General features: G+C 39.7%; 6 protein-coding genes across 6 annotated transcripts; 3 read left to right on the plus strand and 3 right to left on the minus strand. All coding sequences in view use genetic code 12, as the record gives it.

Annotated features, from left to right (window-relative positions):
• Positions 1 to 400: 400 nt before the first annotated feature.
• On the minus strand, positions 401 to 2,056 carry HMS1 (Hms1p). Its single transcript, XM_064921443.1, has one exon. It carries the CDS (start codon positions 1,914 to 1,916, stop codon positions 594 to 596), a length of 1,323 nt encoding a protein of 440 aa, XP_064776874.1. The 5' UTR covers positions 1,917 to 2,056; the 3' UTR covers positions 401 to 593.
• Positions 2,057 to 3,183: 1,127 nt separating this feature from the next.
• RMT2 (protein-arginine N5-methyltransferase) lies at positions 3,184 to 4,847 on the plus strand. Its single transcript, XM_064921440.1, has one exon. The coding sequence runs from the start codon at positions 3,427 to 3,429 to the stop codon at positions 4,744 to 4,746; it is 1,320 nt and encodes a 439-aa protein (XP_064776875.1). The 5' UTR covers positions 3,184 to 3,426; the 3' UTR covers positions 4,747 to 4,847.
• A 1-nt stretch (position 4,848) lies between these two features.
• Positions 4,849 to 6,326, minus strand: TFB3 (TFIIH/NER complex subunit). Its single transcript, XM_064916082.1, has one exon. The coding sequence runs from the start codon at positions 6,256 to 6,258 to the stop codon at positions 5,191 to 5,193; it is 1,068 nt and encodes a 355-aa protein (XP_064776876.1). The 5' UTR covers positions 6,259 to 6,326; the 3' UTR covers positions 4,849 to 5,190.
• Positions 6,327 to 6,878: 552 nt separating this feature from the next.
• On the plus strand, positions 6,879 to 8,603 carry RJT20DRAFT_123923 (palmitoyltransferase). Its single transcript, XM_064916083.1, has one exon. The coding sequence runs from the start codon at positions 6,921 to 6,923 to the stop codon at positions 8,247 to 8,249; it is 1,329 nt and encodes a 442-aa protein (XP_064776877.1). The 5' UTR covers positions 6,879 to 6,920; the 3' UTR covers positions 8,250 to 8,603.
• Positions 8,604 to 8,616: 13 nt separating this feature from the next.
• On the plus strand, positions 8,617 to 10,598 carry RJT20DRAFT_123924 (uncharacterized protein). The gene has a single exon (XM_064916084.1). The coding sequence runs from the start codon at positions 8,923 to 8,925 to the stop codon at positions 10,438 to 10,440; it is 1,518 nt and encodes a 505-aa protein (XP_064776878.1). The 5' UTR covers positions 8,617 to 8,922; the 3' UTR covers positions 10,441 to 10,598.
• Positions 10,599 to 10,897: 299 nt separating this feature from the next.
• On the minus strand, positions 10,898 to 11,628 carry RJT20DRAFT_123926 (uncharacterized protein; the record flags this gene model as incomplete). The annotated part of the gene is made up of 2 exons (XM_064916085.1): positions 11,487 to 11,628; positions 10,898 to 11,343 (listed from the first exon to the last, which is right to left on the minus strand). Coding segments are annotated over exons 1-2 (244 nt in total), but the record flags the coding sequence as incomplete, so codon positions are not given.
• Between the last annotated feature and the right edge of the window lie 261 nt (positions 11,629 to 11,889).

Consider the following 11,889-nt stretch of genomic DNA (forward strand, 5'->3'; position numbering starts at 1 on the left):
AAAGGGTGATTTTGTCAGGTACGAGTTGCTAGCTGGGAGAGGCTCAAGTTTGTGGTACTTTGAGTGATTGCTGCGGCATGGGTGCAGATCGAAAAAACTTCAATTTGGTGTGTTGCAGCAATATTATGTGCTGCCCTATGGAATTTGTTTGCGTGTGTAACAAAAGCATAGCCATCGGGGCAATAGTGTGCTTGAAGATATATCTCATATGTCTACTGTGCGATCTAACACGGGGTAATTAGATAAGAGTAACTAAACTTGGAAAGAATGTATAGAGAATTTCTGGTTTTTCTGACGCAAGTGCCCCTTCTTATTTGTCAACACTCCTAATAATAAAATTGTGTTGCAGCCCGTGCCAGGAAATTTAATTAATTCATGAACATTTCTTCAATTTAGGCTTTCTCTGGTATTTTTTTCTTAAAACCTATATACTATGTGGTGCTCTGGTAAGTGATTCCGATTCAAACTTAAGCGATGTACTTCAATATCAAAACTTTATATATTTGCGTTACTGTTACCATTGAATTTATAAATATATACCAAAAAACTATAAAAATAGCAATAAATAATTGTCTAGGCCTCTATCTAATAGACTAATTTTGATTTTTACTGACTTCAGGATTAATCAAGTCATCATTTATTACCAAACCCAACATTCTAGCTTTGAGTAGCAATTCTTCGTGCTGCATCTTCATGCGGTCGTTCTTCAACTCCAAGAATTTTATGTACTCAATGGACTTTGCCAAAATTGTACCTTTGTTCAATTTTCTAGCAGGCTCCAAACCCTCTAATTCAATGATGTCTTCTTCGGAACGTAATGATGAAGGTACTTCCTCATCAGATGAGTCGTAGTCTTCACCACTCATTTGCTGTCTTTGCTTTCTCTTTGCAACTACTCTTAAAGTAGGCACCGAGTTTTGCAAAGCAGTGAATTTATCATTAATTTTATTTCTATATCTTTGTTCGATCACGTTATGTGCTGACTTAACTCTTGGGCGAGGATGACCCTGTGTGGGTCCAATAAGAAGAGGAAGGTCTTCTTCTTCTTGCTTGAACCGTTTGCCCTTGAGCGCCTGCTTAGCTGATCTAGTAACCATTTTAGGTGGTGATTGGTTAAGGGGTGAAGGGGATTCAGCCACCTTGGAAAAATTATAGCTGCTAGCTTGTTGGTGTAGCTGTTGTGAGTTGTGAGCGGGTAGTACGGGTAATGGCTCCTGTTTGATATACATGCTTTCTTGGGGTTGTTGATGTTCGTTATTCAACCCTAGAGATAATGGGGAAGCCAAAGGGGTATAATTAGCAGCAGTTGTAGATGGATTGGAAACATTTGGGTTGTAGTCACTAACGCTGGTTGCATTTGTGTTTACGTAGTTGATGCCGAATAAATTATTAGCTGTTTGTTCTTCGGGAACACTGTGGTTATTGTTGGTGTTAAGCGTAGAATCACCGGTGATGCTACTGCTATATGAATTATTAACACTTGGGGGGTTATTATTATTGTCAAGGCCGCCTAACTCGCCCATGAACTCGGTTATGTTTCCGTGGTTCTGGGAGTCATTGACCGGGAAGTGTATCGATTTAGATCGATTGTATTGGTTGACATTAGACTGTGGACCACCATTTCCTGGAGCTATAAGTCCAAAATCGAAGTCAACTGGGAATGAGGCTGAATCATTAATGTCCTCCTCATTCTCAAATACTTGAGAAGGTGCGTACAGCTGGAGACGTTGATTCTGGAGCTGTTGCGACTGATGTTGAAGTAGCTGCTGTTGATGCTGGCTAAGAAGCACTTGCTGGGCATGTGGATCGCCAGGCTGATTTTGGGAGTGGTTGGGCGTTCCTGGTTGCAGCTGTGGATTGTTCTTGTCAAACAACGAGGTTAGGAACGCATTGTAGTCATTCAATTTGAAGGACATGGCAGAGTGAATATATGAGGTATGGCTGGTGCTGGGAATAGTTCAATTCTCCAGAAACTCTTTAATGAGCATGGGTATATAAATTAAATAAATATGAAAAATGTCAGTCGGTATAAGTCGATGCGAAATATGCTTATTATGTATGGAGAAGCAATGCAGAAGCAGAGCAACACATAGAATAAAATATATATAGTAGGAGATTTTCGATAAATATAAATGACTTTAACAAATGGGGTGCTCCCATACTCTGACTCCGACTAAATAGGCCATCTCACCGCCTAATGTCAAACATTTCTGCCTGTTTTATTACTGGACACCCAAAGGTTACAAATACCGCAAACGGTAATGGCTATTTTCTAGGTTCTTTTTCGCGGTACAACATCTGCAGCATAAAAATACTACTTGATCGTATGATTTTTTTTGAAGTACATTGCGAAAAATAGTGTACCAGGGAGGAAACTGGAGTTTGCGCGGTCGTCACTGTTTGAAGCTGGGACGGTGATCAGTAGTGTATGGGCACCGTAGTAGATCGGATGCCGATCGCAGGATACCGTTTTTTCCCTTGGGTAGTGACGTGTAACCTGTTTTGAATCCACAGTGGAACAGGGCTCTAGGGTCTGGGGTCCTTGGGTGATACGTGGATTTTTGCATCCGCAGGTTCGGTTAAAGGGTACCGTCAGAGAAATTATTATTGACGTGGGATTAATTTGGGGATCGTCTAGCAAACGCCGGAGGCGTCACTGGCGAATGGATACTTCTCAAAGCGGATGAGTTATGAGGATGTCACAGTCTAACAGATTTAAGGCTCTTGGGTACTTCATGCTTTATGCCTCGCTTAATGCGCTGTTAGACGTTCCCCTCAGACTAATTCATTCAGTTGATGATGGATTTTTATTGCTGCTTACACCAAGCTACAACGTCTTTGGAGCCCGACCCCAGTTACTCATCCGTGGTCTATTTCCAGTTTCTAGAAGATGCTATGCTAAGCATTTTATCGGACAATGTTGTTCCATAAGAACTTGATAATATTTCACTTTTATCTTGTCTCTTTTCCATTCCTTTCATAATTGCAGCTACCTGAGATTTGCAGTCATTGCAGCCATTATTCGCATTGTGGTACATGACGTGCCTACTTGAGCCTTGCCGCCAATACGAAATAATAGATAATTTTCTCAATACGAACCCCAATTAAACCCTTACCAATCAGCTGCTTGCCATATGCTATCACTGACAACAAAGCCTAACATTGGGGTGTCGAACTGCACTCCCGCTCCCTAGAAGCCTTACCGTCGTTTCGCCCTCTGCTTCCATACATCCATGCATGTACCTTTCTGTCACTAAACTACCTTCCCCCATCTCGGATCCTGCACAGCTTTCTCCGAAGTGAAAACCATACGATTTATTGTGATTAGCGAGCAGAAGTATTTAAGGTGTACCGAACGGGTAAGCAATTAAGTTTGAAAGCTGTAAGCATATTTCTTTTAGAGCCGGTAGTGTAGAGTGGCGTAGAATGTCGGACCTCCACGACTTATGCAGCTTCGGCCTGAGACCTGTTACCGATGCATATGTAGCGCAGTTACTGTACTATCTTAAGCTGGGCATTCCTAGTACTTACACTGTGGAGGAAGCTTACAACTACACACATGATATTACGGAAGAAGCTTCCACAAATACCACGCCATTGCACCTTATTTGCACCAATTTACCCGAGGATCTAACAGAAGATGAAGTGGCTGTTTGCAACCATATGGTGCAAATCCTCTTTGAATACGGCGCGGGATGGTCTTTGATAGATGCCAATAACGAGACCCCAGGATGCATCCTTATCAGACGCAAGATGAACCACTTGCCAATCTACAAACAGATCGTAGAGGCTGGAGTTAGAGCTGAATTACTCTTGAGAAAAGTGGGAGAGTTTGACATGGAAGTCATAGAGGATACTGACGATTTAAACCACGACCAATTTGGCGATGCCGTGCCAGATCTTGTAGAAACGGAGGGTACGCCTGAAGATGTGCAAAAGAAAGAAGTTGCGAACAACACTTCCACTGAAAAAGAAAGTGAAGCTGAAGAACAGCCAAAGGCTGAAAATGAGGTTGATGACGCTCCAGATGCTCCATCTCAGAACCAAGAATCTTACCTCAGCACGAAATTAGAGTACGTAGATAATGCTCTTGTGACTAAAGACAGAAAAGATGGGGTAATGATGGCCTGGGAGACTGACCTTATGAGATTGGGTTGCGACTCTCTCTTCAAAGGGGCTGAAATAGAGCAAGGAGAAATAGATTCAGAGGTCAATATCCTCAACATAGGATTTGGAATGGGAATCATAGATACTATGATCAATGAATTGAAACCTACAAAGCACTACATTTGTGAGGCCCACCCAGATGTCCTTGCAAAATTGAAGAAAGACGGATGGTACGAGAAACCGAACGTAGTGATATTAGAGGGCAGATGGCAGGAACAATTAGATGAACTTTTATCATCAGGCGATGTCTACTTTAATGGAATCTACTATGATACCTTCTCCGAGCATTATCACGACATGTTGGATCTTTTTGACTATGTTGTTGGGCTCTTGAAGCCCCATGGAGTATTCTCCTTTTTTAATGGCTTAGGTGCGGATAGACAAGTCATCTACGAGGTCTACAAAGAGTTGGTAGAAATTGACTTGGCCAACTATGGCTTGAAATGCACTTTTAAATCTATTGAAGTACCTGCGTCAACCTTAAAAGAAAACAACAAAAGCGTGTGGGATGATGTTAAGAGATCCTACTGGTCTTGCCCCGTGTACTACCACCCCGAAGCACGTTTTATAGACATATAGACAATATTTTAATGCATCATCATTAGACTCTGGACTGAGTGCATGATATTCAATAGATACTTTAGGGTAATTGGTATACATAGAGGCTCTACTATCGTCAGTTATTATTCAGTATGCATTGTTATGTACATATATATTAACAGAAGTCATTAGTCGATCAAGCAAATTGTGATGACGACGTTCTGTATGGATGTAAGAATATCCCAAAGGGTCATTGCAATGATGATCAGCCCAGATTTTTTTGTTCCTCGGGTCCTCAAACATCAAAACTTCTTCTCGTATAGGAGACAGTTTGAAACAAGAGGGCTTGGTAACTGTCAGAAATCTCTTGGTATTCTTTGTCTATGCAACTCTCGTTCTGCTCTTGGACTTAGAGTATCCGAAACGGCTCCTGGGATATTTTTATTCTTCACCTATATGGATACGAAAATCTCCGCCCCGCCGCTATGCTTTTTCCTTCTCTATAATACACCCAAGACCAATGAAGGCTTCATCCAAGGCACGCTCAAAAACATTTTGTAATCTCCAACCGGCTCCCAAGTACTCTTTGTTCTTGGCTAACTGATTCACGTACGGATCGTGGTAACTATCTGCGATGTGATTTTCTATGTTCATTAATTCATCGACATCATTCGGTATTGGCAAGAGAGTATAGTTCTTGTTTAAGTCACGATCTCCCTTAAATGGGGTGAAAGGAGTCTTGTAGCTGTCTTCAAGGTCCTTGGCGTGCTTGTACAACGGATTGGTTTTGTTGAACTCCTGGTCCAATTGGTTATTCAACTGCTGGAGCTTCTTCTTCCTCGAGGAGGCTCTCAATAATTTGTTATTATTCTGTTGTTTGATAATGTCGTCGGTGTTGGCGGATGATCCGCTCGTTAACTTATCTAGTAACTCCTGTTGCTGCTGTTTGTCGTACTCTTTATCTTCAACTTCCATTTGCTTCTGGATTCGTATTTTTTCTTGCTTGAGCCTCTCCCTAGCCTCCTGATACTTTGCCAAATCAGCATTCTTCTTGCTTTCGTTCAAGTTCTTTTCCAAGATCTCGATTTTATGTTCAGCTTCGTACTTGATCAAGTTAGCCTCAGTCTCCTCGACGTCTATTCCGTAATTTAAGTTAAATATTATGTTTTCTACACTCTCCAAGTATTTGTTATATTCCTTTAGGTCAGAGAAGTCTTCTTCCGTCTTGTTGTATATGTTGCCGACCTTCTTTCTTATATCTATTTCTCTTTCGATTCTTAAATCATCGAAGATCTGCTTTTTGAACTTGTTCTTTCTCAAGATTTTACCACAGTTTGGATATGGACAAGGAGCAGGTCCGAGAGAGAAAATACGGTCAACACAAGATTCACAGATCTTATGGTAACATTCTGGATTGATAAGAAACTTCATATTCGGTGACAAATACTTGTCTGTCTTACAGATGGGACACATGTCCTTGGAAGCCCGGTCATCTTCGAAATAGTCGCTCATTAGCGAATTTGATGTAGAGGCCACTTTAGCCGATGACATTAGAGTGCTGTGAATAGCTTAAATAGCCAGAAGGGTGTAGTAAGGATCCTAGGTCCTTTAAGAAGTGAACGATATCTTTGATTTCTAATCTATAGTTTAACTGATTTCTTTATGGATGGAGATATTCCTGCAGTTAGTGCCACAACCCGAATTCGGCTAAAGTGTAGAAAACTCCGAACGGTAGCAATAGGGTTCTAGAGTACTCGAAGAGGCAACAGCGTAAGTTTTCGGGATTAGTAGATACTTCAGTATTAAACTATTGAGATGTTACTACTATCAATTGAAGAACAAAAAAAACGCTAATATTAACTAAGTTCTACTACCATTAGCCTAGGTATCCATTACTCATTTGGTACTACCCATTAGTACCCCATCAATACCCTTCGCATTCATTTACCATGTCTTAAAGTACATCTGACGCTGTAAACGCTGTAAACGCAGAATGTCATAGCCTCCTGCATAATATTATGGAACTTTAATTAGCAACAAACTTACACAAAATCCTTGACCGTTTCTTCTTTTCCTGCACAGCCTTTCTACGATTAGCAGCATAAAGAATGATGATATTCGTTATACTTTCAGGTCTCTTTCTTCTTACAGTTTATATTGTTAATTGAAAAGCTACAGATTACAGCTAATTTGATAGGGCGCACCTTCACATAATGATCTTCGATTTTGTACCGCTTTCGAGATCTAGAGGGGTAAAACTTCTTACTCCCATAGCGGTGATCTTCATAATCGCCGCTTTAGACTATGGCACTTTCTGGTCTTTGGGTCACCAGGAAATCTATAAAAGACACTCGAAAGGTGTCGCCATTGCGCTCTGGGTGTTAGTGGCATTTACCCAATTTAACGCACTTCTCTACTGGTCTCTCATTTTCATCATGGGCCCCGGAAAGTCACCACAATTCCAGCCATTGGATATCTACGAAAGTGGTGATCCAGAGTTGACTCCATGCCCTGATATGTTCTTTTGCGATCAGTATGGGTTCCCTACTTTCAATTCACATGCACAATCTATAATGGTAAATAGAGCATTCTTCCTGAAAGATCTTGGTTATAACGTCTTAAAGTATGACCATTACTGTCTTTGGATAGGAACCGTTATTGGTGAGCCTAATTATATATTCTTCATGAAGTACTGTCAATGGTTTCTTCTGTTTTTCCTTATAATGATGGTTTTTCTAATACGATACACGCCTTCAAACGTGGCTCTGGGGGAGATAAATCATATGTTCATACCTATGTACATCTTAGGTGGGTTGGCTACGTTGATAATAGGCGCACTATATGCTGTTCATAATAGATACGTGGCCATCAATATGACCACTCTTGACGAAGTCACGGGAAATCAAAGACGAGCATATGCCAAATATAAGCAGCAGACTAATCCGAGAAGACCACCACCTAGAAAGGAGGAAGGGATAAGATACGTTAATGTCAAAAAAGACGACTTAAGACTCGTGGTTCTGTACGACGTCAAACAGCAGTTATTCAACATGGGCTATAAAAGAAACTGGATAAATTTGGTATATAACGGAAATCGAAACCACGGTTTGCCAGACGATTTCTATACCACATCGAGATTCATTTCATCGCTTGTGATTTACATTCTACCATACATCGATATATACTATGCTTTCAAGTATGCTCACCGTCCAGAGTTGGACTGTGAGGGTGGCAGTGAACTTGAGAGGAAACGGTTGAAGTTCGAATCATATGGAAGTCAGGTTAATGAAGAATTCAGACTGTACATCTACGGTAAAGCTGAAAGAAAGGAGTGTTATATAGCTCTGTATGTTTCTCCACAAGTTCAAAAGTCCGCTGGCGGACACTATAGCAAGACTGCTACTGAAGGAAGAATTTCGCTGGAAGAAACACAAAAACTAGGAAAAGGCAACAGGAACAGCACTGGCTCCATTCCGACTTCAAAAGCGGAAACTGATTCTAGCTTTGAGAAGAAACAAGCAGAAATGAATGCGGATCCTTAATGATATTCACAATGCAATAAATTCATGGAATCAATTCATTTCATATAAATGCAATGATTTTGCACCACTCAGACCCAAAAACCTGATCTACAAAGAAGGAATAAAGATCATCGATGGTGTTCTGATCCATACAGCATAGTACAAGATTCTGAATAGATTCAGGAGATACAGACAACGTACAAAATACCAACAATAAACTAAATTGTCATGGATACCCCATAATATAGATACACAATATACATATTCGACTTTCGTCAACCGTAAGCTCTAATTTGGGCCTCAGGGTTAAAACACTACTATGTAGTCAGATAAAATTCATATCAAAATAAAAATCCTTAACATATAAAACTAACGGCAAGAAAACCACCCCACCGGTTTCTCTCGCTTCAACTATTCAATCCACACACTCTCTACAGTTAGAATAAATCACCGTCAAAATGACTACCATCTTTCCATACATTAAACTTTTTAGCAGCCGTTGTCTATATGCACTACTAAGACCGATGCGATTTCTTAGCTGTAAAATGTTAGAAGATTATTTTGCCTATTGTTCTTTTCTTCATTACATTGAATATATGTATTGATATAGATATAGATATTTATATATTTATATTCTTATATTCTTTTATTCTTATATGGACCTGTATAAATATTCTTGTACATAGAAATTAAAATGGATTTCATAGGAGAAATCGTGGAGCACGATACTCAAGTGCCTGTTGCACCGACTCCAATGACTACTGGAGGTTTTCCAGATGTTGTGAAGTTGAGACAAAAGAAAGCGTCAAGATGGAAACAAAGAATTCAGAAAGAAGGAAAAGATTCTGCCAGTAAACCACTCAGAGAACAACCAGAGCCAGTTCAAAAGGAGTTGTCAGAGGCAGAGAAAATACACAAAGAAAATATGGACAAGATCTCGCAAATGACTGAGGAGGAAATCACCAAAGAGAGAGAAGAGCTCTTACAGGGCTTGGATCCGAAGTTGATTCAGAGCTTACTTAAGAGAACAGAGAAAAGATTAAATAATTCTGAGAAGAAAGACAATTCTGTAGATATAACAAATCATAGTCATGAAACTACTCATGACAGCCATGATCACGATCACAATCATGATCACCATGAGCACGCAGAAGGCTATAACGGTTGGATTGGTGGAATCAGAACCAAAGATGGATTAAGTGATTTGTCGCAACTTGATGAGGAGGATGTAAATAAAGCATTGGGTATAAACGGCCTCAGTTTAGTTGATGATATACAAGAGTCAGAACATACTCACAAAGATAGCTCAAAGCCCAAGAAGTCAGTGACTTTCAATAATGAAGTAGCCACAGTGAACTATGCAGAGTTAGATGAAACCATCAAAATAGATCCAAATGGGTGGGAAGATGTGGATGACATCAATGATTTGATACCAAATATGCCCCAAAATACTAACGACGAAATAGCGCCGGATGATTACCAATTACTTCAGGAAGAGGATGAAAACAAATTAGATGTTCACTTTGTCAAGCCTAAGTCAAACTCAGATGATCTAGATATAAACGATCCAGATTTCTATGAAAAATTACATGAGAAGTATTATCCTGACTTACCTAAAGAGACAGAGAAGTTATCTTGGATGACGAAGCCCTTACCCAAGCAGGTATCCACGACATATGAGTCTATCGCAGACATGAGGTTTGATTTCAAAGGAGACTTAATTGAATTACAGAACGAGGCTGATCCAAGAGCAGATCACAACAAAGAAATCCCTACATATATAGGATTACATCATCACTCTGATAATGCACACTTGGCTGGTTATACTTTGTCGGAACTCGCCCACTTATGTCGGTCTGTAGTTCCTGGTCAAAGATGTGTGAGTATTCAGACACTTGGTAGGATACTTCATAAGTTAGGGTTACATAAGTACAGTATTTTACCCATTGACGATAATAAGCCCGAAGATGAATATTTCAATGAAAATTTAAGGGAATTAGTGAACAATTTTGAGAAGATGATGTGGGACTTAATAGATGAACTCCGGATTATAGAATCGATCACAGAAGCCTCGGACGAATCGAAAACAAGAAATTTATCAGTCAGAAATTACGCTATCGAGGCGTTGTGGTTATGGAAGAAGGGTGGTGGTAGGCCAGAAGTCGAGGAGCAGACAGAAGAAGACATAATAACAAAGGCTGTTCAACAGTAGAGATATTTTTGGCAAGATAGAGTTATATAGAAATGTGAATATCCATGGATGATATAGTAAATGAGAAATTCTTCATTACAAAGTTCACTAAATCTAGTAGTTAGCGATTCAATCCAGTAGCGAACAACCTTTCCACAATATCAAAAAATGACACTTCAACGGAACTGAACTCAAAACGAGAACAGAAGATCCCGAGAAATATAAATTAAAGATATCTTGATGCAGAAAGGGTATTGCCCTATAATAACCATAAAAATCGAGATCAAAACGATCTCTCCTTCGCCAGTTTGACAATAATTACATTCAACTGGATTATAGCGAATGGCTAATAGGAAATTCTCTTGTTTTAATCTTCGCATATTGACACATTGAACCGATGGATCTAAAAAGATGGGTTCCATTACGAAACCATATCGGACAACTTAAGTTTATGCGGTACTTACATTCGGTAATCTCTAGTTCAGAAATTTAATTCGTTTATTACTATTATAGATTATCAAGGCAGTTCACCATATTATCAATAACCTTACAACTCACATAATCACATAGAAAACCATGAAAAATCACAACTTCAAAAACTGTGAATTTTTTCATGATACATATTTTATTGTCCGGGTAACCAACACTTCTGTTGCCCTATTACCCGTATAAGTAGATTATAGCAAGATGGGGATATTCCCTGTAAAGATGTCAAACATTAGCCTACGGTTGATCCGTAGTCATTGGTTCTGTTGTCATGGCCATCGCCGCCGAGAACAGCATAAGTTTCTCTGTATGGATATTGCAGGATAATCCAGTAAGAGTGGATTAAGCCCGGGAAGTATCCCAAAAGGAACAATAAGATATTGATCCAGAAATCAGCAGAAGCAATACCTCTTTTGATAAGGACAGGGATTGGTGGGACTAGACGTTAGTAGATTTCAGTTTTATACTCTTCATGCAAAAATGCATTGAGTTTCTAGGGGGGCAATTGTTTGCATGGCCTCGAGAAAGTCCAAGTTTCCCGAACCACAGTCATATTTCACAGCAATTAAGCGTATACTTACGGAAAAACCCAATGAACACAAGAAACCAGTCGCGAGAATGCATTTGTAGAGTATTATAAATTACCTAGATTCGAAGAAGGTTATAACTTTCGAAATACGATGAGTTAGAATAGCAATTCCTTTAACCAAGCCAAAAAAAAAAGGCCCTGGTCCTTGGCTATTTAAATATAAATTGATCATCCATAACTCCCCCTTAAGCAATCTTCCAGATTAGGCAGATCACGTTATCAGGCTATAGACGGAATATCATTGCGACATTATTGCTTGTGAGTTTTTGATGTGAGGCAAACGCGACACTTCAATTTGCGACAACTACGACACAGTTTTCCAGTCTCCGATCCAGTGGCTGTAAGATTAGTGAGCAGGTGAAGCTGGAAACTGGTATAAAGTTGTGGTTATTAAC

This window comes from Scheffersomyces xylosifermentans (assembly GCF_036884685.1).
Source record: "Scheffersomyces xylosifermentans strain CBS 12540 chromosome Unknown RJT20scaffold_1, whole genome shotgun sequence".
In the NCBI taxonomy this organism is placed as follows: Eukaryota; Fungi; Ascomycota; class Pichiomycetes; order Serinales; family Debaryomycetaceae; genus Scheffersomyces; species Scheffersomyces xylosifermentans.